This window comes from Leptosomus discolor, chromosome Z, assembly GCF_034619465.1.
Source record: "Leptosomus discolor isolate bLepDis1 chromosome Z, bLepDis1.hap2, whole genome shotgun sequence".
Lineage (NCBI taxonomy): Eukaryota > Metazoa > Chordata > Aves > Leptosomiformes > Leptosomidae > Leptosomus > Leptosomus discolor.
The window spans coordinates 2,253,815-2,280,061 of NC_141419.1; the positions used below are offsets into that span (position 1 = coordinate 2,253,815).

The 26,247-nt window shown below is 45.4% G+C and overlaps 1 protein-coding gene across 1 annotated transcript; it reads left to right on the forward strand.

Moving 5' to 3' along the window:
* The first annotated feature begins 588 nt into the window (after positions 1 to 588).
* LAPTM5 (lysosomal protein transmembrane 5) lies at positions 589 to 25,493 on the forward strand. Its single transcript, XM_009961438.2, has 8 exons — positions 589 to 734; positions 9,575 to 9,668; positions 18,329 to 18,405; positions 19,112 to 19,240; positions 19,757 to 19,882; positions 20,436 to 20,531; positions 23,809 to 23,901; positions 24,854 to 25,493. Exons 1-8 carry the CDS (start codon positions 648 to 650, stop codon positions 24,926 to 24,928), a joined length of 777 nt encoding a protein of 258 aa, XP_009959740.1. The 5' UTR covers positions 589 to 647; the 3' UTR covers positions 24,929 to 25,493.
* Positions 25,494 to 26,247: the final 754 nt, after the last annotated feature.

Here is a 26,247-nt window from a genome sequence, read left to right on the forward strand (position 1 = left end):
AGTGGCTAAGTCACCAGGCTCAGATCTCTCTGTGGCTTTTCTTTTCCAAGAGCTGACTAACATAAATCACATCAGTTGTCTCAGGAACCGGCAGCAAATCTGCAGATCTCTCAGCCAACAACCCTGACCTTTGGAGTTCCACCATCCTGGTCCCAGAGTCCAGGGCTGCTCAAGCATCGGCTCCCAGGAGCACTTCCAAGGCATGGTGACTTTGCTGGCAAGGAATTAGCCGCTTCAAACCGAGGAACTTGGATGCTTCACTGCAAAAACAGCAGGTCAAGTTTGAGGTGAAATTCTTGGCCCCCTGCTTTTGTTTCTGCTGATTTTTGTAGGACAAAGCTGCACCCTGCTTCAGATCCCTCCTCTCCCTGTATACCTCACTTGCTGGACACCACCTGCCTGAAGCAGCATTTGTGCTGACATTTGCCATCTGGGATGTGCAAGCAGTCAAAGATCTGTTAGAAAAGCAACACAATTTTGCTTTCCTTATTATTGAGAAATCAAAGACCTCATGTGACTTTGTAGATGACTTAACACATTTATAGACCAGGAAGGAAGTTGAGCTGCACTGCTCGCTTCGCTTTTCAGTGGGGCGGCTGCTGCAAGTTCAACCTCATTAACTCACAGCCGTGCAGAGGGATCAGAAAATGACTGCCCAAACGACCACCGAACCCCCCAAATGTTGCTTCTTCAACATCAAGACAGCAACAGTCGCTCTAGGGATCTTCCACGTGGTAAGTCGCAGGACTGAAAGGGGGGACAGGGAGTGGGAGACAAGAAAAGAGAGACGGAGGTGTAATCTTTACAGAAGGAGCAATCATTGCAGATCAGAAGGTTTCATGACTATTGACTTTTCCGTGTTCCCAAAAGAGAAAAACCAATGATTTAAGAGGGATGGACAAAAGAGGAGAAAGTGGTGGGGGAAGGGGGGGGGCAAGAAGAAATTTCTTATACTGGGAGGGGTTTTTAACTATTTTTTTCCCTGTCTCTACCAATTGGAGCTCATGCAAACTCACTCTGCTTTCCCTTGCAGCTTAATGCAGGAGCTCCTACCCATGCAGGGATGCGTAGCTTGGCCAGGGCTCAGCATGGCTACCTGGACATGTTGGTTAGAAACTGGGCAGCCCATTGGCAATGGAAACCGTGGGAGTGTTGAAATTATGGGTCACTGGAGGGAGGAGGGATTGGGGCCCCAGGCAAGCAAAGGGCGGGTGGGCCAAGCTGCCTCATTGCTCTCTTCACGGCCAGTTGGACACTATACGCACCGTTTCGGTTTCCGTTTGGATCTGTGGCTGCGTTCAGCTGCCAGGCAGCTGGCGTAACTGCTCGGGGGTGGGCACAGATGGCAGCGAGCAGAGGCAGCAGAGGCCAGAGGAGCAGTTCTTCCACGCCACCCAGCTGCACAGAGGTGCTTTCAGGTGGCTTTGGGTCACACTGAGGATGTGGTTCCTTGCACAGCGCAGGCACTTGAAATAATCCCATCTGTTGGACTCGGTGTGCACCGTCACGGGTTGGGAGCCTGCAGGGTGGTAACGGTTAACGGGGGCTCTTAACCCGCTCCTTGCACAGAAGTGGAGCGAGGGGAGTTGTAGCCTGCGAACACGTGCTGGGCATGGCAGCTGGGGCAGCCGTGCCACGCATGGGAAGGACGTGCCGTGGTCCCCCTGCAGCACTGGTCTGCTTTCCTGGGGCAGTGGGAGCAATCCAAGACGCCTCAGCAAACCCTCACTGTGCCACAGCCCCCTCCTCACTCACACAAAGCCAAGACAGCGGTCTGACGTGCTGGCTTAGTGGTCTTGACTTCCACGATGCTATGCCTGCACACGTTGGTGGAGGATTCAACTCAGGAAACGAAAGGCAAAGAAATCTGGAGATCGGCTTAGTTGCTTTTTTGGATAGTAAGATAGAGGGGAAAGCATCCAGTGAATGACAGGATTTTATAATCATGCCAGGAGTCAGCAGCGATGTGGGTTGCTGGAGGCAGTGAGCAAGGGGGGTGGCTGTGCTTGGGTGCAGGGCAGCATCTCTGCACCTCCCTGGTTTGGAACAGAAGATGGTCCCGTGCCAGCCCAGAGCAGGAGAGCAGAGAAACTTGGGTCTACACCATATCTTCACGCAATGTAACTGCCAACATCCTTCCCCGGCATTACTTGAAAGCCAGTAGTGGCGTTTCCATGCCCTATTTTAATCATTTAGGGACCTCAAAAACATTATGAGATTGGTTAAAAGAACCATGCAATTTTATAACCCTTTTTGCCTTCTGCTTTTTGAGCATGCAAATTACACCCTGGGCAGGCTACTCTGATTTTGCCACAAGATCAAAGCTTATAATCTTGCTTTAAAGCAAAAGACATTGCTCATAATCCCAAGACACAAAAATTGGAACCTATCAAAGCTGAGAGTTTGCAGCAGAACGTAAGTGATTTCTGACAACAATTAAACATACAGCCATTACAGAGGGTTGGTCATGAACTGTTTAGAAATGGGACCCTGGTAGGAAGCATAGCCAAGATCTGAAGAGGAGCTGTCAAAATTAAAGGTCTGTGCAAGGGTGGGAAGCACAAGACAGGGAACTTCAACACGTTTTCTCCAGAGAGCTACAAGCACGTCATGTGATGTGAGCTATCTGTTATCAATGGTGAAATGGAGGTGCAGAAAATGGATTATTTTTTCCTAGCTGGGAGGGTGAATCATAAAAACCCCTCCTTTGTCTTTCTCAGAAGTCAGCAAATGCTTTGAACTGAGGTGCATTTTTCTTGTAAGTGTTTCACCGTGATGCCACTAACGACAACAGAGATTGTTGATTTGCACCAGTGCGTGATGGAGGAGAGGAAGACCTTACCTTTCAGTGCCGGAGGCTAACAGGGAAAACTTAGTTACCGGTGACATCACATGACAGACATGCAAGGCCAAAAAAGTTTTGTGGGTCTGTTGAAGACACCAACTGAATTTCGAACAGCGAAAGGCAGAAAGCCTTCACAGCGCTCATGAGGAAGAGTTTGCAGAAGAGGTTCAAAGGTCCACCCAGGGCAGGCAAGAGGAGCTGCTTTTCTTTGCAAGCCAGCAAAGGCAGAAGTCATAAGACACATGTCCTGAGTCAGCCCCGAAGCCTGGCAGCCTCCCAGCCTACCTCCAAGTGCAGCCAGCAGCAGCTGAAGAAGGTGTTGGAAGCAGGACAGGTACCAAGTGATCCCTGCCCTGTGCACCCTCTGCAGTCAGTACATCAGAGACTCCTTGAGCTTGAGGCTACACAAAACCTATCATGTTTACTAGCTGTAATGTTTAATAATCTCCAGCTCTGTTGTGCTCACATTTCCTTTTCAATCATTTCTTTTCCATGTTTGACAAATTCTAGTGTAACAGGGCTCTCTATGAGAAGAGCCTGTTTCAGAGTCTTTTATTGCTGTGAAAGTTATCCCTCTCCTGACTGTTAGCAGTGGAGACATGGTTCAAGTCAGAAATTATGTGTGGTATACTTAGTGGTGCTTTATACCTTATCTTCTATAAATAAAAGGGTAGGTATCTGAGACAAAACTCATCGATTATCTGCATTGCTAACTAAAAGAGGGTAAAGGACTGATCCTGGGCCCAGAAGCCCAGGGATGCTCCCTGGCTTGGGATCAGCCCCTTCTGGAGCAGATTTGTCTCAAAAAAAAGTGGTTGGAGTGGTTCAAACCAAATCTGGGAGCAAGCTAAGTATGGCAGCATGGGCAATCATAGTGCTGGAGCTGCCCATTGACCCTCTTTTATGTGGGACAAGTCTGCACTGAGTGTGAATGTGACCCTGACACCATTTTTAAAACAGACTGCTCTTAAGCACATTCACAGGAAAGGACTTAGCAGCAATAACTCGGCCTGATATTTTAATGAGGACCAAACTGTCACATTGCAGTCACAGCCAGCTGCATGCATCCCCTTTCTTCTCTGCCAGGGCATAATTTGGCCTCACCCCGACAACTTAGCTTGGGATCTCACCTTGCTTTTGCAGCGGATGCTGCAGAGCCACAGCTGGGTCCTTGCTCTGCTCTCCCTTTGCCTACCTTGGTAGTCCCCAGGGCCAGGGCTCCCTGGATGGGAAGCAGCCCCTTGTCTCTAAATGACCATTCTCGTGCAGTTCAGCCACCGTTGCAGCGACCAGCTGGATGTGGCTGGTGGTCAGGAGGGTGTGGGGTCATCCTCTGAAACTGTGACGTGTCACTGCAAAACCAGAAGGGTGACTGCTGTAAGATATGCACAAGCATGATGTAGAAGATCAGCGCAGGGCATGTGGTGCCAGGGAGCATCAGCAGCTAACATGCGACTTGGGTTTAGACCAAGGAGCCAGAGATGCTTTTGAAGACCAGGGCTGGTCCAGTAAAGGATATGGGGAAGGGGCAGGGGCAGCCTGAGCCCTCAGCTCTTCAACCCTGCTGCTGGCTCCTGACAGACTGACCATCACCGCAACACCAGAGCATGTAACTCTGCAAGTCTCTGCGGGTCCTACTGTGTCTGTACCTACTGTATCATCTCAGTGGGTTTCTTTTACACAGAACCCCTTGGAAAACAGTTTAATTTCCAGAGAAGGTTGTCTTGTCTTACTTCTGTAAGAGATAACACAGAATAGCAACCATTTTTCCCATACCTCTTCTCCACCTTTTTGATCATGTAGCTGCACCTGGGCAGAGAAAGGGAAAAAGAAAAGGGGATTTATAAATTGGCAGTGACTTGTATGATTTGCTACATCAATACCGTTGGTTTGTATCAATATAAATCATTGCTGTGGGTCCTAGTGATGAATCATAGTGATGCTGAGTGATAGTAAAGCCATCAAACACAAGCTCTCATGTTTTGTGGCGATGTCTTGGCCTCCTGTAAATCAGATTTGTCTCGCTGCTGATCTCTGCATAGACAGTTGAAATAAATCGTGGGCATTCTCAAACAAGTGCAGAAGGAGGAGGAGGGGACAGAGCTGCGTGATTAGCAAAGCTTCATTCATTGCGAGGCGACTTGCAGGTGACTTTCAAGGAAAGCATGGAGGAATTCATCTTTCTGCTGATTGGCTCCTCCCAGGAATGAACAGACCTCGAGTTATTCGACATCAGATTCAAGAACAAGGCTGTAAAGGTGTTTCCACGCATACAGAACGGGCAGAAATCCTACAATTCCTTTGCTACTCATCCTCGATTAGAGCCAAATACGTCTTAGGAAGCAGCATGTCTGTACCTTGGTCTGGCCTCAGTTGCAGACGAGCTCTCCACTTCGGCAGCTCTTTAACTGAAGGAGCAGAGTCTCATCTCTGGGACCTTCCCCAGGTCCAGTCCTCACCTGTGGATGTGACTTGTGTTGGCACAGAGCTGCGAGTCATTGTGCTTTCACCAGGCTGTGGCTGACCCAAGATGTTCAGCAGACCTTGTGCTGCTCTCTCGTCCTCCTGGAGCATCTCTGTTGCACAAACAAGAGGGGGAGAAGGAGGCAGCAGGAAGAGAAAGATAAAATGTTTTGAAAGGAAACCAAATGGGAACTAAAACCACTTCTCCCTTCATCCTACCCTGCCACAACAACCACTTTTATATTAAAATAAGAAAAGGCAAAGCTCTGAAAATACAGCATTTCTATGTGGTGCTATTTGCCTTCAAAGTGCCGGGTGTCACCTGCTTGCATGCACCGCTCTCAGAAACCTTCACAGCACCCCAACGCACTGTCAGAGCAGCATGTCGCTGTCCCCAGTGACCCCGGTTCACTATGGCTTCAAGCTCTTCTTGCAGAAACCCTCAGTGTGAAAAAAAAAAAAAAAAAAAAAAAAAAATGAGCAGCCGTCACACCGAGGCCATGTGCATAAAGATAAATTATTTGGAGATTAGTCAAGCTGCACATATTTCAGAAAAAAGAAGGCACATGACACAATCTCTAACAGCAGTTTAACCCTACTGCAGTAAAATTATGCACCAGAAAATGCGGGCTGCGTGCGTCATGCTGTTAAGATTCTGCCTTGCGAGACACCCCCAATTTAGCTGCCTTGATTTAAAGACTGGCTCTACCTCAGTCCTACACTATTTGGCTAAGCCACTTCATTTCCTGGCATTACAGGTCTTTTACCAAGAAATTCGAAGCACTCCTTTTAAACAGAGACAGCAACAACGTGAGAGGTGGTCTCCAAAAGTTGTAGCCGTAGGAGATAAAGTAAGAAGGGCTGGCTGGATGGGAGACTGCAGCACACCAAGCAAGCTGCAAATGGAGTGCTGGGAGGTGAAATTTCCTATTTTAAGCCTGCTTCTCTCCTGTCGTGACATGGTAATAAGAAAGGGAACTGGATGCTTGTCTAAGCAGTCCTGTCTCTCTGAAATGGGAACTTTTTGGTTTCTTCTGGAGCTGAACGGTGGATCTCAAGTGAGAACATACACAACCTTGTGGAACAAGGGGTGCTGGGCAGTCATCACATCAATCTTCTTCTACCTTCTTCTCAAATTGAGGCAAGGAGCCCACTGTAGAGGTTTCATCACCTTGTATGTATATTGTCTACAGGAATAAATAAGGTTGCCTCATGCCAGGCAGCAGCATGTCCAAGCCAAAGTCAGGTGATGGAGAGGTACCCTAGTCCTCATGTGGCACTTGTGACGAAAAGCCAAGGGAAAGGCCCAGAGATCGTTGTCTGTTTTATCTTGCTGCAGTTCAGTGGCTCATTCTTTCGATGCTAAAGTCCTTCTAAACGGAAAATTTAAGCCAACTTTCACTTTAGAAGTCTTCTTCTTAGACTTTCAGGTTGGGCTTGAGTTTCCTATCTGATGCACGCTTATTTTATGTGACTGCAGTTGGCCTGGTTGTGTGGCTCATTTCGACACCTGCAAGGAAACCAGGACATCTTTTGGTCTACTGTTCCCCTCTTTGATAGACAGTAGAGATGGGTCTTCATACTGAAGTCTAGCCTCTGCCTCTGCTCTGGTTGTAAATCCATCTGGGATGGGAGCATTTGGGATTTGACGTCCTGCTTTCACTCACTTGTCGTTCAGGACTGCAACTGATATTTAAGCTCAGGTCACTCATTTTGCTCAGGCCTCCATTTAACAGAAAAAGCAATTTCTTCCTATATTTCCTGTGTTGACGTTTGAGGGGTTTGACCAACAGTATCAATAAGGGAAGTGAAGTCTCTTCATGAGCATGTACATGAAACCTCTCAGACAAGTTAGGGTGCTTGAAGTCAGCATGTGATCTTCTGGAAACTGCATTTGCAGTTTGTGGCACAGAAAGTTGATGAATTCAGTTTCGAAAAGTTTCTAGGTCTTCTGCAGCTAACACAGAGGCAGTGGGAGAGTCTGCATTCAGTTCCTGTCTCAGCCACCGGCCATCGCTCCCAGCCACGCTTCCCCATTTCTGGGGCAATGCAAAGCTTTTCTTTCTATGCCTCTTCCTTTCGTTTGCTTGCAACCTCAGCCCGCACAGCTGACTATATGTTACTCCTGCCTGAAGTCTGCCTGGATCTCATCCGGCACCTCCTGCCACTGCTCTGCAAAAGACAGCAAATATTCTCTCTTCTGCTGACTTAAACAGCTGGGTTTGCCTCACCTCCCTGCAGTTGCTGGTTTTGTGCTGTTTCCCATACATAAAGTTCGCAAACATGAGCACAGACCACAACGGTTCCGGTTCCTCCTTGCCTGCATCACTTCTCGAAATGAAGTTGTTGAAACGGAAGGCTGCTATAGCTATTGTGGAAAAGTTGTTTCAGCTTTCAGCTCTACAGTACCTGAGTTTGTGTTGATCCTGGTGGCAGATACAGATTTGCTTCCTGCATCAGCGTGGGGTTCAGATGGCTCACAGACAGAGGTTGTGCAGTCCGGGTAAAATGGCTTCTCCCATTCAGCTCTTCACGACAACCTCTTCTCGGCTGATGGCTCCTGTCCCTGGTAGTCTGCAGAATGGGTGCTCCCAATGCTGGACCTGGTGCTGGTGGGGTGGAGGTGGAGAGGCCTGTTGGCACAGGTTTCCCCATTTGTTTGCACACCCTGGGATTTCCTCTCCTGCAGGCTCAGTTCCCACGTCTCCAAGGAGAAAATACACAGAGCATGATGGTCCGTGCGGTTCTCCTGGTCTGACTCCTTCTCTCTGCTCTTGGGCTGTGCCCTGTTGTTGTGGCAAAAGGTCCTCCTGGACAGGGGTAAGGCTCAGGCAGAGAAGAAGTGGCAGCTCTTGGCGCAGCAGCAGAGAGATCAGAGAGCTTGTCCAGACAGTGAGACGTAGCTGTGGGGTAATAAGCCCACGTTTCTCTCATCCTCGGGGAACGCAGCAGCAGGCTGCCTCCCCAGCCACCCACACCGTTAAGCCAGTTTTAAAACAACACAGCACACACTGTGCTGCTTTTGGAAAGCGCGGCTGTAGGTATAGGGCTGGCAGACCGTGCTGTGCTCCAGCTTGCTACAGCCTAAAAATGCTGAAGAAATGAAAGACATACCAAGCATGAGGGAGGACAGCAGAGATTGGAGAACCAGGAAGAAAGTGATGAACAAGATGGGACACATGGTGCAGTCAGAAATATGCCATCTCTCTACATAGTGCTGAAACTGTCAGTAAGGTGATGGAGGAGCAATAAATGGCATCAGAGTAGTCCTTTACCCCAAGAGGTGTTATCTGCTGTGACAAGCATGGGCAGTGACTGATGCTCCATTGTGGCCTTGGATGTCTTGGTTTTGGATCCACAATGTTTGGTCTCCTTGGCATGTGCTGTCTGTAGCCTACACACTGGGGTGGGATTGTCCCCAGGAGCGATGTGGCGGGGTGTCCAGCCTTGTGGCTACTTGTTTCCTGGTTCTACTTGCACGGAAATACCCTGGGCCTGCTGTCTGAGGTGCTCCATGTTGAGGTCTCCAGCCTTATGGAAGTCTTCTGCAGCCCCTGACTGCCCAGCGCCCCAATGCAACAGGAACGCTCCCTAGCCTGGGGGTTAGAAATTGATTTTTCGCTGCAGATCAGCACTGTTTGCACATAGAAGTTCAGCGTTAGGACTGAGACCAAAGCTCCAAACCTCACTCCACCTCGCAGCTTGCTAAACTCAGAACGGAATGAACCCTGGAGTCTGGGGTTTGATAGTCCAATTTGGAAACTTGGAGAAAATCATTTTAGTTCAATGTGAAAAAACATTTGGAGATTTTTCTCAAATAAATAAAAGAAGAAAACATACATTTTTGTCAATGAAGTAGTATAGCTAGACTTACAGAGAACTCTTTAACCTTTTGTGTTTCTTTTTACACTTTAAAATACTATCGTTACATTTAGCCCAATTCTGAAGCAAAATACCATTTCAAAATGTAAATCCAGGACTTTTTGGATAAAAAAATGTTGAAACAAAGCTCATGAGCTTTGTAATCTCTCCATCCTCCTTCAAAAGCTGGCAGAAAAAGACAGTTAAACCCAAACCATTAATAAACTTGTAACTTTTGCCTCAATATTTCCTGGTATGGAATTTTAAACCCTTCATGACTGTCTCACTTGGAGACCCATCCTGCATTTATGACTGTGGCCACTGCGTGCTCCCTGGAGACAAATTTGTTGATAGGAAGTTGGCCCAAGGCCCATTGAATTGTGTCTTTTGCTTTTGTTCTCCTAGGTTATGAGCGTTTTGCTGCTGATCGAGTACTCCCTGGAGGTCGCAGGTGGGAAAGGCTTTTGCAAAGACCTGGACAAGGATTACTACAGAATCGGTAGGTCACCACGACGCTGGAAAGCAGCAACGGTTTGTGGGGTGAGAGGGAGCCCAAGGTCCCACATGGGTCCCTTTTTCTTTTTCATCAAAGAAAATTGGAAACTGGTATTCAGAGCAGATGGGCCAAAAGCTCAGACCCAGAGACAAAATCTAGGCTCTAAAGATTTGGATCTTGGTTTAGGCCATGGCTATGTTGACTTTTTGGAGACCAGTGTGGAGCCCAGAGAAGTTTTCTTTATTTCAGTGGATCAGGCCCTCAGCCCAGACTCTGCAGTACCCTCATATTCCTTCAGCCTTCCCACTCCCTCTGCAATACCCTTCGCATTAATCTGACAATCCTGGTTTCCCCTTCTCTTTCTTTGCACCAACCGTAGATCATTTAAGCCTTACACACGCTGTTAACTTCCTTCACGTGTTGGGCATTTTCCAGGAAAATGCTGAAGTGTCTGACCAGCTCCTCAACGGACCTAGTCTGTCCAGTGACCTTGGGGTCCCAGAGTGGGGAGAAATTTTAGCCCCACACTACATCCCATGAATGCGTGGGCTACCTGACATTGCCACCAATACCCTGCCCTCTTTGCCATGGAACCAACCTCTTCTCGTCATCCGTCATGTCACGCAGGAGTCTCCTACCTCACAGCTGCAGGCATTTCAGAGTGCCACACCAGCCTACCTCACTTTTCCCCCTGTTCCTTTGGTCCCCATCCCCAGATTTTCCCAACTCCTGGTGTTTTCTGCAGAACAGTGGTTGTTTGGAAGAAGCAGCCAGGCTGTTTCATATCCCACAAATAGTCACAAGCATCACATTTTGGAAGCAACAGATGCAGGGTGCTTTTTCCTTTTATTAGTCACTTTTCAATATAAAACCAAAAGTTGAGATAACCTTTTTCTGCTGCGTGCAGAAAGATGGAAACTAGGCTCCCACACCCTACATTGTCTCTACCTACAGAGAAGGCTCGTAGTCAGAGAAAAATGCAACTCACAGCAACAAGGACTTGACTGTTCCCTGCTTTTCCAGTATGTCCTTCCCCAGGCTGCAAGCATGCACACAGAGACCCCCCTGGAAGTGGAGGAAAAGGAAACCAAGTACAGCAGGTTCCTGCACATCCCAGACTCATTTGTCCCCAGGGTAGGAGTCAGACATAGTGGAAAGCACCAAAACAGGCATAGTCACTGTCTGGGTGAAGTTATTGCTAACAGATGAGTTCACATTTTTCCAAACATCCAGCTGATGTTTAGGAGGCACCACTGCGATCCACCAAAGCTGTTTTGAAAGGCACCAACAGTGAGTGGAAAATGGAAATTTTGGACGAGTCCTGCTAACAGGACACCAAACAAGAGTCTGCCGTCATGGTTCACCTCTTTCACACGGGGCATTATTTCCAAAGGAGTCAACTCTGGGTGGGTTGGAGGCTACTTTGCTTAGCTGTGGTCCAGAGAGGTCCCTCTGCAGCTGTGGTTCAGCTCAACACCCAGTGTAGACTTGCATGATGACTGCTTTGGAAAATACTTTCTGCAGAACTTTCCCATTAGGGCAACAGGCAGTGCATCCAACAGGAGCTAAAACCTGGCTGTTTTCTGGGATCAGCACCACATGGGTAGGAGGAGCCAGTTTTCCATTTCTGTAATACATCTTTCTAGTTTCAGTTTTACAGATGAAAACTGAAGAACATGATCTAAGTGTGACCTTAAGGTCTTCCTCCTTTTTTGGATTTGGTTTTTTTTTTTTGTTTTTGTTGGGGTTTTTTTGTATTTTGTTTTGTTTTCATGTACCAGGCTTGGATGTGGGCATAGTTGGAAATGTTTTTCCCTGGTGGCGGAGAGTGCACATGTATTCTCACTAATACAGTGATCTGAACTGCTGAAAACTGAACATGACATTTGCAGATCAGAATACTTTCCCACAGATAGTTATGTAAAAATGACAATTGTTTTTCATTATCTTTTGCAGAAATATCATCCAAGGCCAATAATTTTTACTTTTCTTTAAGTATCTAAGCAAAATATTCTTTAAAGAAAAAGAAATAAAGCATTGAGACAGATTTTTCAGATAATTTCCATAGGAAACCACTACATGCTTTCTAAGACAGACACGCATTTCTGGAAATCTGGAGGGGTTTCTTTAAGAATAGAACTGTTCTGAGCTAAATTGGCCCCATTTTTAACAGCCCCCCCTCTTCTCACACAATCAAAATGACAGGTCTTCCCCCTCCCCCCTCTTCCACGGCCTCCTACACAAAAAGGAACATTTTATAATGAAATCCCCAGCACTTCCACTTGGCTTCTCTTCCCAAGCATTTCAAAGGGCTCTGCTTGGGAGATTGTGTTTTCTGATTATAGTTGGAATAAACACAGTGCAACCTTCTATTTCCAGAAACTAGCAGGGAAGCAATACAGCAGAGCAGCACAAAAAGTTCAATTTGACTTCAAAACCCAGATGGAAGAGTTGGAGAACAATTCGAGGAGAGGTTCTGTCAATGCCCTCAGCATCTGCTGCTCTATTTGTAGATCCTGCCAGATTAAAGCACGTCTCAGAATGTATAATGCTAATGCTGTAGTCATGGCCCAAGAATATAAACAAGGCAAAGTTTATGGGAAAACGCTTTTCACATGGTACAGTAGGAAAAAAATACATATAGGAGTTTTTTATAAGGCATCAGAGCTCCCTCAAAATTTCCTAGCAGTATGTTTTGCTGCCTTAAAAAGAGGGTATGGGACGGGCTTGGACTTCCACTGGGGTGGTCAAGGAGGGGAAGGAGAGTTGGGATTGTTGTCGGTTTTTTGCAATTGCCAGGGTAATGGGAAGGGTGACTGGGTCAGCTGCCCTTAGAAGAGGGGTGCTCTGTGCCTTGCAGCCTGCTACTCCTTGCTGTCTTGGCTTACAAGAAGCCCCAGGCAGCACAGGACTGAGAGGGCTCCTCTGAAATTTGTTTTTCAGTGAAAGTTGACCATATAAGACCTGCTGAAAATGTAGGATTAGAATGGGAAGAAGACCCAGGTTCCTCTCTGTCTTTGGGAGCCTTGAAGATGATTTTCCCATCCCTAGTGGGGCCAATGCCAGGATGTTGGCCAATCTAAAGTAGATCTAAATTTACTACCTAGATAATATTTAAGAAATAACACAAGATTAATTTGGCCAGGCAGAGGAAACAGGAGAGCACCTGCTGCCTGGTGATTCGGGGCATTCAGCTGCTGTTTGGAAGAATTAGGTTCACATCTTTATGCTCTATCTCGTGTACAGCAGAAATTCGGATGTGCATTTCCCATGCAGCCTCTCCTATTTCCACTCTACTAGAAATCTTATATTGGAGCTGAGAAGCTTTTCTTGCAAAAGTCTTATTGGCAGTGCTTCATCTCTGAAAGCACATGAGCTTTGGCAGACTTGCTTTTCCTGCTGGAAAAATAAAACCAAAAATCAATCCCCCCCCCCAACATTTCAATTAAAACCTCCTTACCAGTTCTGAGCTGCTAACATGAATGGTTTTCTGTCTTGAAAAGATTACACCTCACTGCTTGCCGTAAGTCAGATCTTTAGGATGTCTTCAATTCATGCCTGTGTACAGGCTGAGTGTTAATCACTTTTCTTTTTCATTAATGACCATAAAAATTGAGGCTGTGGACAAAGTACAACTGGAAAAGTTGTTTCAATTTCTGTCCAGTCAGCCAAGAAAAATACCTCAGTTATGCCTGAAGATCTGTATGCACAGCATATACCATATCCTACGCATACCATTTCCTAGGCAGAAAATATTCCCTCTTTCTCTGATGAGAAGCGAATCCGGCTAAAGGGACTGGGATTCATCTTTCCCTTGCTGGTTCTGCCCAGCCTTTGAATGTGGCTGTCCAGAAACAACTCCCTGCAGCTTTTCAGTGACACCAAATCAGACACTGCATCCTTGACTCTCTGTGTGTGCAACTGTCAAACCGCAGCTTTACGGGCCCTGTTTATACTCCCCATGCCAGTTTATTGGTCCATAAAACAGGAAGGGGTTTCTCTACATTCATGGGAATTATTAGGACTCGTTCAATGTCCATCCTGGCTACATTCAGGGCAAAAACCCCGATGTGAAGTCAATAAAAATTAGACAGTTTGCAACTAAATGCTCTCTCTTCCTGTGGGGAGGGTGGGGTTTCTGGGCACTACTTGCTAGCAATGCAAACGTCTAGTGCAGCTCTGCGGAGGCTCTGTCACATGCCCCTACTCTGGTTACACCACCTCCCCCAGGAGAATGGCTTTTACTTCACAGAACATATATATACCTTACTATTAAATTCCCTGGGATCTCTGGGAGACTCAGGTAGTCTCAGAGAATTTAAGTTAAGAAAAACTGTAAGAAAGAGCACATTTATTGATTTGTTGCTGCTGTTTTTTTCCTGTGTGCTTTTGGAAAAAGGTGCACCTCAGAGGGGGGCAAGCTCTCACCACGCTCTCTGCCAGCAATAAAGTACCTCTGCAGCCATGGAGGGGGCTGCAGAAATGGAATATTCTTGCAGGCAGGATATTCTAGGGCTACAGGAGTGAAGCAGGCTTTGTGAGGAGCAACATCCCTACCCCTTTCTGATTTTGTAATCATTGAATCAGAGGAAAAGTACAGTGGATCCCCATGCTTAGAATTCCACAACCTCTCTGCACCCCTGTTCAAGACTGTATCACTTACTGTAAGATTTTTCTTCCTTTTCTCTGGAATTTCCTTTATTGTAACAATTGCCTCTTGTCTTGCATTAACAGCCCTCAAAGAGCCAACACACCTTCTACAGGGACAAACGCTGTTGTTCTCTGAATGCTCTTGTATTTTTAAGGTGCTGTAGAGGAAAACAGGTTATTCCTGAGACAGGCACCCAGACAAACATGTGGGAGGAGCAGAGGGGAAAACTGTGGAATGATGCCCCGATGATGGAGATTATACAGGTGCACAAGTTTGGTTCAAAAGTCCTATTTTCTGCCCTTTTCTCAGAGTTTTTAAGTACAAAAGAGATAAATATTCATCCTACAAAGGCCAGCTAAGCACAATGGGAAATATTGAAGAGACTTAAAAATTAATATCTTATATTTTCAGAGAACAGATGCATGAAAAGAGCCTCACAGTAATCCAGTCTCTAGGGTCTGCTGTGGCTGCAAGTGCCTCAAACCCCAGGGATCCCCAGGGATCTACTGCTGGTTCTGGAAGGTAACTTGCCACTCTGCCAGCCCTTGCGAAGTATTCCAGGGGGCATTTGGCCTCTCTATGACATGCACCACCTTCCCATCTCACAGAGTTTTTGCACAGACAGGGCTAAGAGCCAGCAGTTACCCCTATCCAGGGGGGGCACTCCTTAACCCATCTGCTAAATGTGCTCCCACAAAGGAAGAAGACACTTTGTTTAAGTAAAATCTTTGATTACTGAGATCAAATCCGTTGGTACTAAAACATCCCTGGAATGGAGAGATCTGCTGCCAGCAGAAAGGATGACTGCATTTGCTGTGAACAAACAGGAGGCAGACAGTGCGTAGAAAGTTGTTTTCTCTTAGTTTTTCTTTTCTTTCCATCCCTTTGTGCCTGTAGGGTTGCAGGCTTTTTGTTTCTTTTTTATTTTGTTTAGGGATTTTTTGATCTAGGTTCCGTTTGGAAAATTCAGCTGAGTTCTGCCAGCAATTAGCCTGCAGAAGCAACGGCCAGTTGCCCAATTAATTAGCAAGCCTGCCGAGAGCTGGAGCATGAGACCATGTAGAGAGAGGCAGAAAAACACAGCTGTCTTGAGTCTGAGGAAACATCGTGCTAAAGAGATAAATCCTCTCTGGGGTAAACTTCTGATGGTTGGTTCTGGGAGGAAAACCAGGGAAAATGGCTTCAGGCAGTTTAGGGTTTAATGGGACTGGGACTGTCTCCTTTTATGGCTGTTCCTACAAAGGCTGAGTTGGTTTCTTTGTTAAGCTCTTTTTTGTTTTGAGTTTCTTCTGTCCTCATGTTAATCTTTGGTTCTCTCTGCATCGGATCACAGCCTTGCCTCTACTCCCCTGCTTCTGAAACTTGGGTTTGGGTTTCTGCCTTGAAAGGATCTTCTCATGACCCTTGTGAGCTGCAAAGCTGTGAGCAGCCTCTTCTGCAGTAAAGCCCTTTCTCCATTGCCCTCTCTGTTCTCATTTGGGGTTTGCTGGATGTGGGTTTTCTTTCTTTGCTGTTTCCTAAGACTTCTTCCTCTTCTGCATTTCAATTCTCATTACTTTGTGGTAAATAGATCCTGCATTGTTTTGTTTTTTTTTTAAATCAGGTTATAAGTCAAAGCTACTTTCTTGTTTTGTGCCATCAAAACTCTTTTTCCTGATGTAGGTTAAGTGTTTGTTGGGTACTTTTGATCACTCCCTTAGGTCTTGAATGTCTCACACCTCCATGTGCAGCCACTCATGTAGTGCTGCTCCCTCTCTTGAGATCAGCTATTTTTGCTTCTTTGAGGGATGCAGTCTCCTCAAAGGGTTTTTCCCTATGTGCCCCAGAAAGGAAGAGGCTTCTGATCCTCAGGGAAGGAAGTACTGGTCAGAACTTCTTTTAACAAAATCACAGAATGGTAGGGGTTGGAAGGAACCTCTGGAGATCATCTAGTCCAACCCCCCCGCTAAAGTAGGATCACTAGAGCAGGTCACACATGACCACATCCCATCCAGGTGGGTTTTGGATATCTCCAGGGAAGAAAAATCCACAACCTCCCTGGGCACCCTGTTCCAGTCACCCACAGAGTGAAGAAGTTTTTCCTCATGTTTCACACTAAAGGTTCCTCATCAGCAAATATCATTTCTAGAGGAGACTCAAGTGTGTTGCTAATTCTTGAGAAGATAGTAAGGGAAGTTAAAATATCTTCTGTATTAATGCATTTAAAAGAAATAAAGTGTACTGCCTGCTAGGTGTGAGGAGTGTTGCTGTTGGTGACACCTGCCCTTGCTGCCAGATGTGGCTCAGCCCAGCTGTCAGGTAGCTCCTCCACAACCCTGGAAAGGCTCCAGATCTTCTCAGCATCATCTTTGGTCCTTTCTTCAACTGGCATTCATCCATAACCATATTGCTTAGCAGAGCCTGGATGCCAGTACTCGATGGTTTGCATATGCTGCAGCTGCTGCATCTAATGGGCACCCACCTCCTGCCAGATATCATGGGCAGCACTGGGTGGTAGGTCTGCCCTTCAAACAGGGGTGGGCTTCTCTGCCTCAACATCTCTGTAAATTATTGTATTTTCTTGTCAGCAAAGCCAGGAAGTGAGTTAAGGACACTTTGACGTGTGCCCAAGCACTGAAATACTCCCCCACCCGCTAAAAATGTGGGGACCAAAGCTATAGGCAAACACTCAGAGCTAGGGGAGATGAGGGGGCACTTGCATGGGGAAAAAATGGGTAATATGGAGCAGCAAATGCTTTCAGAGCAGCTGGAATTTATCAGGGATCTCACAGGCTAAAGCACCATTTCTAGATTTCTTTGTGAAACTAAGGGAAAAGGGTAATGGAAAAAATAGGATTAGGCACTAGATTTATGTAACAGCCATGGAATAAATGGGGCAGTTGGCGTGGGGGGAAGCAGACCAGTAATCAAACATGTCTGATGTTCGAGAAACATACCTATGGAAAGGATCTGTTGCTTTAAAAAAAAAGTCAGAAGAGTTAAAAGTTTGACTCTTCCCTAATAAAATTAAGCCCTTTACCCAAGCGCTTGGGAGTTGGAGACCCCAAAGAAACTTGATATTTTAAACTCAGGTAAAGCAGTAAGAAAGAAATCAGAGAGTGAGTTGGAGGAGGCTCTGTGAAAGACAGTACAGTATGCAGGCACAGACAAAAAAGTATCAGCGTTTGCCTTTGGAGCGAGCTACCTTTTTTTTTTTTTTTTTTTTTTGAGAAGCAAACCAACTTTACACTAGACTGCTATGAAGACCAAACGCATGTACTGTACAGTGCAAGCAAGGCTTTGGTAGTCATCATCAGGGCAGGCTGCAACACCAAGAGGGAAAATTGCTCCCTGGGAACTCTTCAGTAGGAAGCTAAGTGTATGTAAGAGATCACCCTCCTGCACCCAAAGCATCTGACAAAGTTACCTTCAGCTCTGTAAGTAGAATAGCCTCATGTTGTTCTCCTCACACATTGATTTTTAATGTGTGCGTTGCATCCTACAGCTACAGAGAGTAGAGGTGATATATTTCACCCTGAAACTCTGCAGTCCGTCAGCAGCGGGTGGTTAAAACTCATGCTTTTTTTCTGCTTGCAAATCTTGCACATCTTTCACCAGTTTTCACTGTTGGGTACTTTGTCTGTCTTTGAGTATCAAAATAATTTCCAACTCAGAGTTATTAATCATCAGCTAAAAGCACTCTGCCTTTTTTCCTACTTCATTTTGCGTCTTCTCCTTCATATTGTCACCTAGAATATTTAAAGTTTCACTCCAGGCAATAAAGGCTTTTGGGTCCCACGCGCCAGCCTGCTCAACCCCACGGCTAAAGAAACAGAAGTTTCAAAGACAGACGAAAAAATTGGTGTAGAAAGGGAAGAGAGGGTTACCTTCCAGCTGCATGGCATTCATTCCACCACATACACAGTTCTTTCCACCAGGTTATCACGCTTCAACTCTTCCTTAGAGGCATGATTGAATTGGGACTTTAGGCTCCAGCTTTTAGTGATGTGGTAATTACTTTTATTACTTTTAGCTGATGTCATCACCAGTTTCCTGTTGATCATCATGCTGTTTGTCATCAGCTTCAACCTCCTCCTTGGTGTGGTGAAGGTATGTTCTCCACAAATCACATACAGCTGCTGGCTGAGGCCTCTCTGAGTTAGGAGGTATTAGAGGAGGGCACTAGAGAATGCACACCGAAAATGCTGAAATATGGTCAAAAAAGCAGATAAATCTGTCCGCTCGCTTACAGAGTGGAAAGGCGGCTGGTGTGCAGTCTCAGGCTCATCTGCAAGGCTGCTAACGGCCAGGTTTACCTAACCTGGGTGACATGTCCATCATTATTGTGGTTTATGTTAAAGAATAGAAATGTTATGATTTGGAAATGTTGTTTTATTGCCTCATGTCCTTGCTCTTTCGCAAGTCAGATCCTGGAGGGGAACTGTAACTCCCCTATTACACTGGGGATTCATTTCCCATTTCAGGAGAAGAAATGTCCACGCGTTGGTGTGGGAACCCAGGTTTCTCTGTAGCGGTAAACTTTGGGGATGGCTGAATGACAGCTCTGATGAGATCAAGTGCCAATGTCACGTAGTGAAAATTCACAGAAACTTTCCAAGGGGGTGAAAAAAATCAATGTTGATGGCCCTTCGTTGTTCCTGAATCAATTGTCACCACAGTATGTGGAATTAGATGCAGAAATTGCAGGAAAGTATTTATTCTTGGAGTACCTCAATATATGTCCCTTCAGGTATTGATAGCTGGTCTCATTCTCCCATTCAGAACAGAAATAACTGGCATTGCTTTTCATTCTCAGAAGAGGGAACGTCTCCTGATCCCATTCCTTGCTCTGCAAGTCATGGACTTTCTCCTCAGCCTCCTAACAATGTTCAGTTCCTACATGCAAGTCCCAGCGATCATTTCTGTGTCCTCCCTTAGCCACACGGTAGGTAACAGCTCCCTTCCAGGGTGGTCTTCTCTGTTCTCCATGAGATGGAGACTGATGCGTAATGTAGGAACGAAGGATCATTATCTGCTCATGATGAGGTAGTTTCTACACTGGCTGGAGAGAGGATGCAATCTTGGGGGATAGAGGGTGCATAAGGAAAACTAGTGGCAGCTGGGACATTGCTTAGTTTCCTATGTCTGGGAATCTTCCTGTTCATTTTCTTTTCTGTCTCATGGCTTTAGGGGGGTTGTTCCGGGTGTGCCCATGCTAGGAAGGGTTTGCTGGACATAAGCTAGGAATATCACTGCTCCAGCTAGAGGCCTCTTCTGTGGAGCTTGTATAAATCAGCCCAAGAAGATGGTTTGTTGACCATTTGGGCTAGTATAAGTGAATTAAATAGCTTAGGCTGTCCCTGTGAGCAAAGCACAGTCCCTGTGTAAAATGTGGGAAATCTATAGAAGTGACACAATCCTGTAATCATAACCAAACTCCTGTTCCCTGCTCTTCTTGCAGCAGGGACACTCGAAGATCCCTTTCCTGGCTCTGCAGCTGCTGGATTTCTGCCTGAGTATTCTCACTCTCTGCAGCTCTTGTGTGGAGGTCCCCACCTATCTCACCCTCAAGTCTTCAGACAATGGGGTAGGTTATGAGCCAGCTCGGCTGATCTTTCATGCTGCGAACCCCTGTGAAGTTTCTTTCAGTGGCTCTTAAGATGGAGTAAACTTTCTCTGATCTCTACAGTACACCCAGAACTGCTCTGTTTGATGACAAAAGAGGATTTTCCGTATGTTCTCACCAACATAGCGTTCTTGACTGACAGCTTGCTTACGCATGTGTTTCTTAAAAGTAAATCTTGTTTTTCTTGCAAGAATCTTATGGATGCAAATTGCAGAGCAAAATTATTTGGATAGAGCCTGTCTGCATGTGTTGAAAATGCATCAACTTTTCATCTTTATTGAAGAGTCACACTTTTAGTTCTCATTTAAATAGTCTCCTGAGAATCTTTGCCAAAGCAGTATAAACAGTAGGAGAAAAAAATATCCCCGTACTCTTTCTAATGAGGAAAGGAAGGTGGCCTGTCCCACCTTTCTGAGAGGCATGCGGAGACAATTCCTAAGATCTCCACCACTTTGTGTGACCCTAGTAGAAGGAACATGCATTTATGACTGAAACCCTCTCCCTCTTTTCACAGGGCTTTTTGCCAACCCTGGACAAGTTACCGACAGAGGAATACTCCAAAGTGATGGTCACCTTCACCATCGCGTTCATTGCCGTCCTCTTCCTGAAGGTAAATGGCTGCAGGGTCTGGTGAGGCTGGAAGGAAGCTCTCTAGCCTAGTGGATAGGAGGAATTGGTTTTACTTCTCTCTCAAATCTGCCAGGGCACTGGAAAGCCTTGTTGGTCTCTCCTTGAGGATGACAGGAGCTATGCCTCAGCGTAGTGTTGAGGCAGGTCTAATACTCAAATCACTGGTTTTATGCTTCTGCAGGTGTGGGTTATAAAACAAAATCTCTCTTATATCTAGAAAATTTTACTGCCCATTCATCTCTAGAAACACAAGATGTTTGCAAACAAATATAGGAAAATCTTCTGCTATTGTGTGCCAAAATAAATCAGATCATTAAGCAGCAGGTTAGATCTTCCACTTGAGTAAGTCGCTGAATCTGCACTAATGTAAGTGGAGTTATGCACACTGATACCCTGAAATCTAATTAAAACCCCTGAGCTGCTAAATCCTGCTTACATCTCAGAAAACTCCACTGTAAGATAGTTTCTATTCTTCTTGCTTCAACGGATCAGAGAACAGGTTTTTCACTGAGGGGTTTCAGACTAGCTATGAAAACCAGATCTTTCCAGGTACTTGAGCAGATTCTGTCATAGTGAAAAATGCTACTTGTTAGTTGGAAAGAATTTTTGATTCAGACTCTTCCTAGGTAGCCAGACAAGTCAGCGTGGAGTGGAATGTCTTGTGTGATTGCACTGCAGACATGACTTTAGCACATCTTTTAATAGTTGCATAAATGGCGCAGTAGGAGTGGAGCTAACCCTGAAACCCAGCTGGCAGTGTGGGTCTTCAGCAGAAATCTCACTGGCCTGGCAAATTGGTTGATTTGAATTTTCCACAGGGTTAGCTACAAGACTGCTTAACTTGCAATGCCTCCTTGTGCTGGAGTTTGTAGGAGGAGGGATGGAGGGAGGATAATTAAAAAAAAAAACAACAGGCAGGCACAAGTACTCCTTGGTCTACTAAACTCCCCAAACTAGTCATTACGAATGCCATCCTTTACACTTAGTGACAATCTCTCTACTCTTCCACGCGTAGCAAAACCATTTTCACGAGAGAGTTCCTTCCAAGTGGTAAAGATCTGATGAGGAATGTGTCAACAACATGAAACACTTTTGACCTAAAATGGCCATTTGGCCAATTTAGGGCATGTCGTTTTCAATTCACTGAACAACCACACCAAGGTTGTATCTAAGTATGTTGGACAAGACCAAGATCTTTTTGCATAAATTGACTTGCTTAATGACCCATCACAAGCGTTTATTGCTCTTACACTGAAATGTTGTTTCTGTGTATCTGGTGCTGTTTGCCTGCCAGCTTCCAACTACTGCCCCCAAACAGTTATCTGCATCCCACGCCACAGCATAATTTAGGTAAAAGGTGGTTCGTCAGATGGAGAAGAAATGGGACACCTGCCCCCCTGACCACCTTGTGCCAGTGACCTCATCTCAGACCCGTAAGACTTCGCTCGCCCTTTTAGCAGGAAAGATTTCTCTGACAATGCTAGGGGGATGGTAACGCTCCTCTCCCTCCTTTCTGTCACCTAACACCACCCTTTGCAGGGAGCATATCCTGTTGCAATGTGGAAGTCTCTCCATGCAACTTCACAGCTCCTTACCAGTGTGGTGGCTGGTTGTGTGTTTACTTGTAGAGCCCCAATGGTGATATCATCATTTGTTAAAGCCTAAGTTCCTTGGAGAAGCAAAGCATTCAAAGGGCAGAATGAGTGAGGGATGATGCTCCCATAGCACCATCAGGGCAGTCTCCCTTGCTGATATTTGCATCCCTCCACAAGTAACCTTTATCTCACTTCAGTATCATAAAGTCATCCCCCTCCACCACCACAGTGAAAAGAATGCAGAAACCAAGGGGAATGAAACATTTCTGATGGGAAATGAAAGAAAGGGTTTAACATAATTGCTTCTGAAGTAGCTTGCTTCCTGACCTCTAGGACAAGCTTCCCATCCACTTACTATGTCAACAGCTGCCAGAGAAGTTTTCCCTCTTCAGTTCAGGAGAAGGATATCCTACAGTGACTCTTGAGTGCTTTGAATTAGCCAGTAACGGGATGATCCCAAGGTCACTGGCTGTCTTTACATAAGCCCTGTGTACTAACCTAGTCTGCTTGAACCTGCTGTTGCTTGCAGCAGTCTTAAGTGAAGTCAGCTTCATTGAATTCAGTGCAGGTATTGGGTTGGTACTGCAGCAAACTTCCAGAATCAAAATCAAATAAAGTGTGGTTGTGTTGTATGATTTTCTGGAGGGGGGGTTCTTCTGAGGATGAGTGGGGGGTTTTGTACAGTTTATATGACTTCAGTGACTTGCATGTTCGCTCTCTGTATGAACAGGCTTTTGGAAGAGGCAAGGTTTTTGCAGCATTCCCTAAAGGTGGTCAAAGTCTGGATTTACCTCCTCATCTCTGGAAGTCTGAAGTTTGTTTGAGGGATTAATTCCTTCAGCTCAGATACTTCATTCCTTGTTCTCATTCTTTGTCTTGGCTTTATGTCAAGACAAACAGTCTTCATTGTTCTAGGAAATCCTAAGCTACATGGCTTGTTCTCTGGGCATATAACTCGCTATGTTCCTTTGAAAATGCCAACTGTTTTTAAAGTAGACTCTTAGGCCAACAAAAATAAGAGGCACACGACTTCGCCTCTCTGCACAGGATAGGGAAAATATTTATTTAATATGGTATGTTTCACAGGCCTTGCTTATTTTCTTCTTGTGCCACAATCCCGTCAATCGATCCCTTTTTCTCAGAAAAGCTCTATTTATTGCATCTTGTAACTCTGTGAGGTGCAAGGCAGTCTTGTCAGAAAAGTGTAACTATTGCAAAGATAGGATTTTGTTGAATGAGCTGACCTTTCAGGTCAGTCCTAGTTGACCAGGGAGCCTTGGATCTCTGGAGGATGATGTTGTGCCCAAGGTGCCTTTCTGAGACATCCAAACTTTTTAGCCTACTCAGAAAAATAACATGAAAAACGTGCTTTCCTTTCCTACCTGATGACATTGTGCTCTCAGAGGGCTTAAGCATGTGCTTTTTATTTAGGTATTACTAGTCCTATTGATTTCCCACACCAGTGTACTGTCCCGAATAGATGGAGTTGTCACCTTTCTAGTGAAGGATCAGGACAGGCTGATTTAAGGCCCTGGGACACGTGGTCCCAAGCTTCTACCTCCAGAGACGAGAGTAGGACAACAGCAGGCTGATGGCAAAAGTGGAAATACACTTGTTGACTTGCAATGCAATGGCAGACTTCACTTACCCTTTCCTTTTCAGGCCTATATGTTCAAATGTGTCCTGAGCTGCTTCAAGTATATAAAAGCCAGCAAGACAGAGGAGGCGAAAGTCGACCCACAAGCAGTTGAAAAGGTAAGTAAAGACTGTTTCAGATCTACTCCCTGAAAAGGTATGGCTTAGACTGATAAGATGCATGATGATCCTTACTTTTGCTTCTTTGGTGGTCTGAGAGAGAGTTCAACAGCTGCATTAACAGGTAATCAGTGTCCAATTGTATTATATTGCTTTAACTTTACATCTGTATAAAATCTTTCAAAGTCTGCAAGGAACCTGAAACTCAGGCTTCAGGCAAAGCAGATAAATGGGAATACATCACTTGCATTCTCTGATCCAGAGACATGTTTTTAATTTCAGTTGACCTTTGGTTTCTGTGCCTAATAGTGCTACCCTTGTTTAAAATTAAGTTTATCTTCACCTTTCTTTGGATCAATGTCTGAGAGATTTGGCGCACTGCACTTCATCTTATCAGTTTGCTAAATAATGAATATCAATGTCCTTCCTTAGATTACTAATGATCTCTTTAATAGTAGCATACAGCCACTCTGACACAATGGAAAGATACTGAAGAGCTTCCAAAAATAAGAGATACTGTAAAGATGGATGAGAAGTAAAGAGGAAGAATATGGAATGCTAAGTGTAGGTATTTGTCGTGTTGAAACTTGGCAGATACGATGAGCCTTGTCTTGCCAGCAGTGCGTGCCCCTGCTGTGCATGCATCATGGCCCTCTGGAATGATCTGAGCTTAGCTTCTTCGCTTAGGCAATGAGGCTTGTATTCTAGACATTAAAGAGCCTTGGTCCATTTATTGCAACCATGCTTTGGGAGAAGGAGGTGGGACTGGCAGCAAAGTGGTTATAAAGTGCTGCTGACACCTAACACTTCTGGATTTCTTTCCTTTACATCTTACAGCCCATGTGGTTCTTCCACCCTGCTTTGAACTAGGGAGAGAAACACATCCAAGATGGAACCTGCTTGAAACACTTCATGTGATCCCCAGAGCATAACTAATGGTCTTCTCTTTCAGGCTGTGCTGCCATCATATGAGGAAGCCTTAGAGTTGCCTTCCAAGGAATCCCCACCACCCTACGTAACAATCTAAGCTCCACTCATGGAGAGAAGACAACATCTATATCGCTGTTGGTGCCTCTTACCCCCTCTGTCAGATAGTCAGCCTCATTGAGAAGTCCTTACTTTATAGCAGTATCATGCTTATTAGAATCCGGATCACTTTATGAGCCTACAAAGAGTGATGGTGAACCACTGGAGTTGGTGCCTTATTCTACACTGGCAGTTTTGACTTGGTACTACCAAGCTGCAGTGTTAATTTTAATAAACTTGGCATCAGGCACCACAGAGGTTCCCATAACTAGCCTCTGACATCTGGCTAATGTGAAGTGTAGGCACTGGCCTGAATCCCTTGTCAGGCTTTCTTTATGCCAACAAGGTGCTGTTTCTCATCTGTCTCGCATCTAACTCAGCAGCTGAGACATTTAGGAAGCGGAATGGGGGAAAACGGGCAAGAACCTTTTCACTGAGATAGTTGAACCCTGGAGCTATGCTAACCAGCATCTTTCACTGAGGACCCTACAGGAAAAGGATCAGCAAAAGAATGAAGATTTCAAATGAACTATGATGCAGCTCTCATGCTGTCTGCTTATGATGATTAATAACGTGTACTCCAGAATATACAACATGTTGGAGTTGTCACAGTACTGCTCTGCCATTTTATACCCGAGTGTTTGCAATTTTTTGCTTTTAGTGTGACGTGAAAGATGAATTTCAATTAAAAAATGTTAATGGCTTCAATACTTTGCTGTCTGATTTCTGAACGATGCTGTCCTTGCTGTCCGAAGTATGTTGCAAGGAAGCAATAGTTTGCTTTCTAAAAAAATTAGTTGGCAAAAATGGTACTTTGGCCTTAGGCTGATGTTATCTCACGTGTGTGCTGCTCACAAAGGAAAAGATGGTACTTCTAACAGCCAACCTGGCAATTTCATCTAAAAATCTAGCTTGTTCCTTCCTCTTGTATATTATCACCAGCAATGAAGATCTCGCTTTCCATGGCACATTCACAACCGACTCTGATTGCACAGGTCAGTCTCTGTACGTGTTAGTGAATAGTGTTGCTGATGACAGATGAGAGGTTCTGGAATTTAGCATCTCTCACCTTCTTGGATCGTTGCCTGCTTTCTAAAACAACTCAGTATCAAAGTGTAATTTGTTCTGTAGTATATTCCAGCATCATCCACAGCGTGGACCACAGCCCGAGGTCTTTGTTCTGCTCTGAAACAAAAAAAACCAACAAGCTCAATGGAAGATTTGCCAAAGTATAAACAAGAAATGTCAGTGCCGCCCTATGTTCTTTTCACTGGATGGGTATTTATGTACCTGGGGATGAAAATAATGGTGTTGGTCATA

What these genes read in the sequence shown, in the direction of transcription:
- LAPTM5 (XM_009961438.2), top strand. Translation starts at nt 648, where the DNA reads ATGACTGCCCAAACGACCACCGAACCCCCCAAATGTTGCTTCTTCAAC. An exon ending in TGTCCTCCCTTAGCCACACG is followed by an intron (nt 19,241 to 19,756) that starts GTAGGTAACAGC and finishes CTCTTCTTGCAG; the next exon opens with CAGGGACACTCGAAGATCCC. An exon ending in ACCCACAAGCAGTTGAAAAG is followed by an intron (nt 23,902 to 24,853) that starts GTAAGTAAAGAC and finishes CTTCTCTTTCAG; the next exon opens with GCTGTGCTGCCATCATATGA.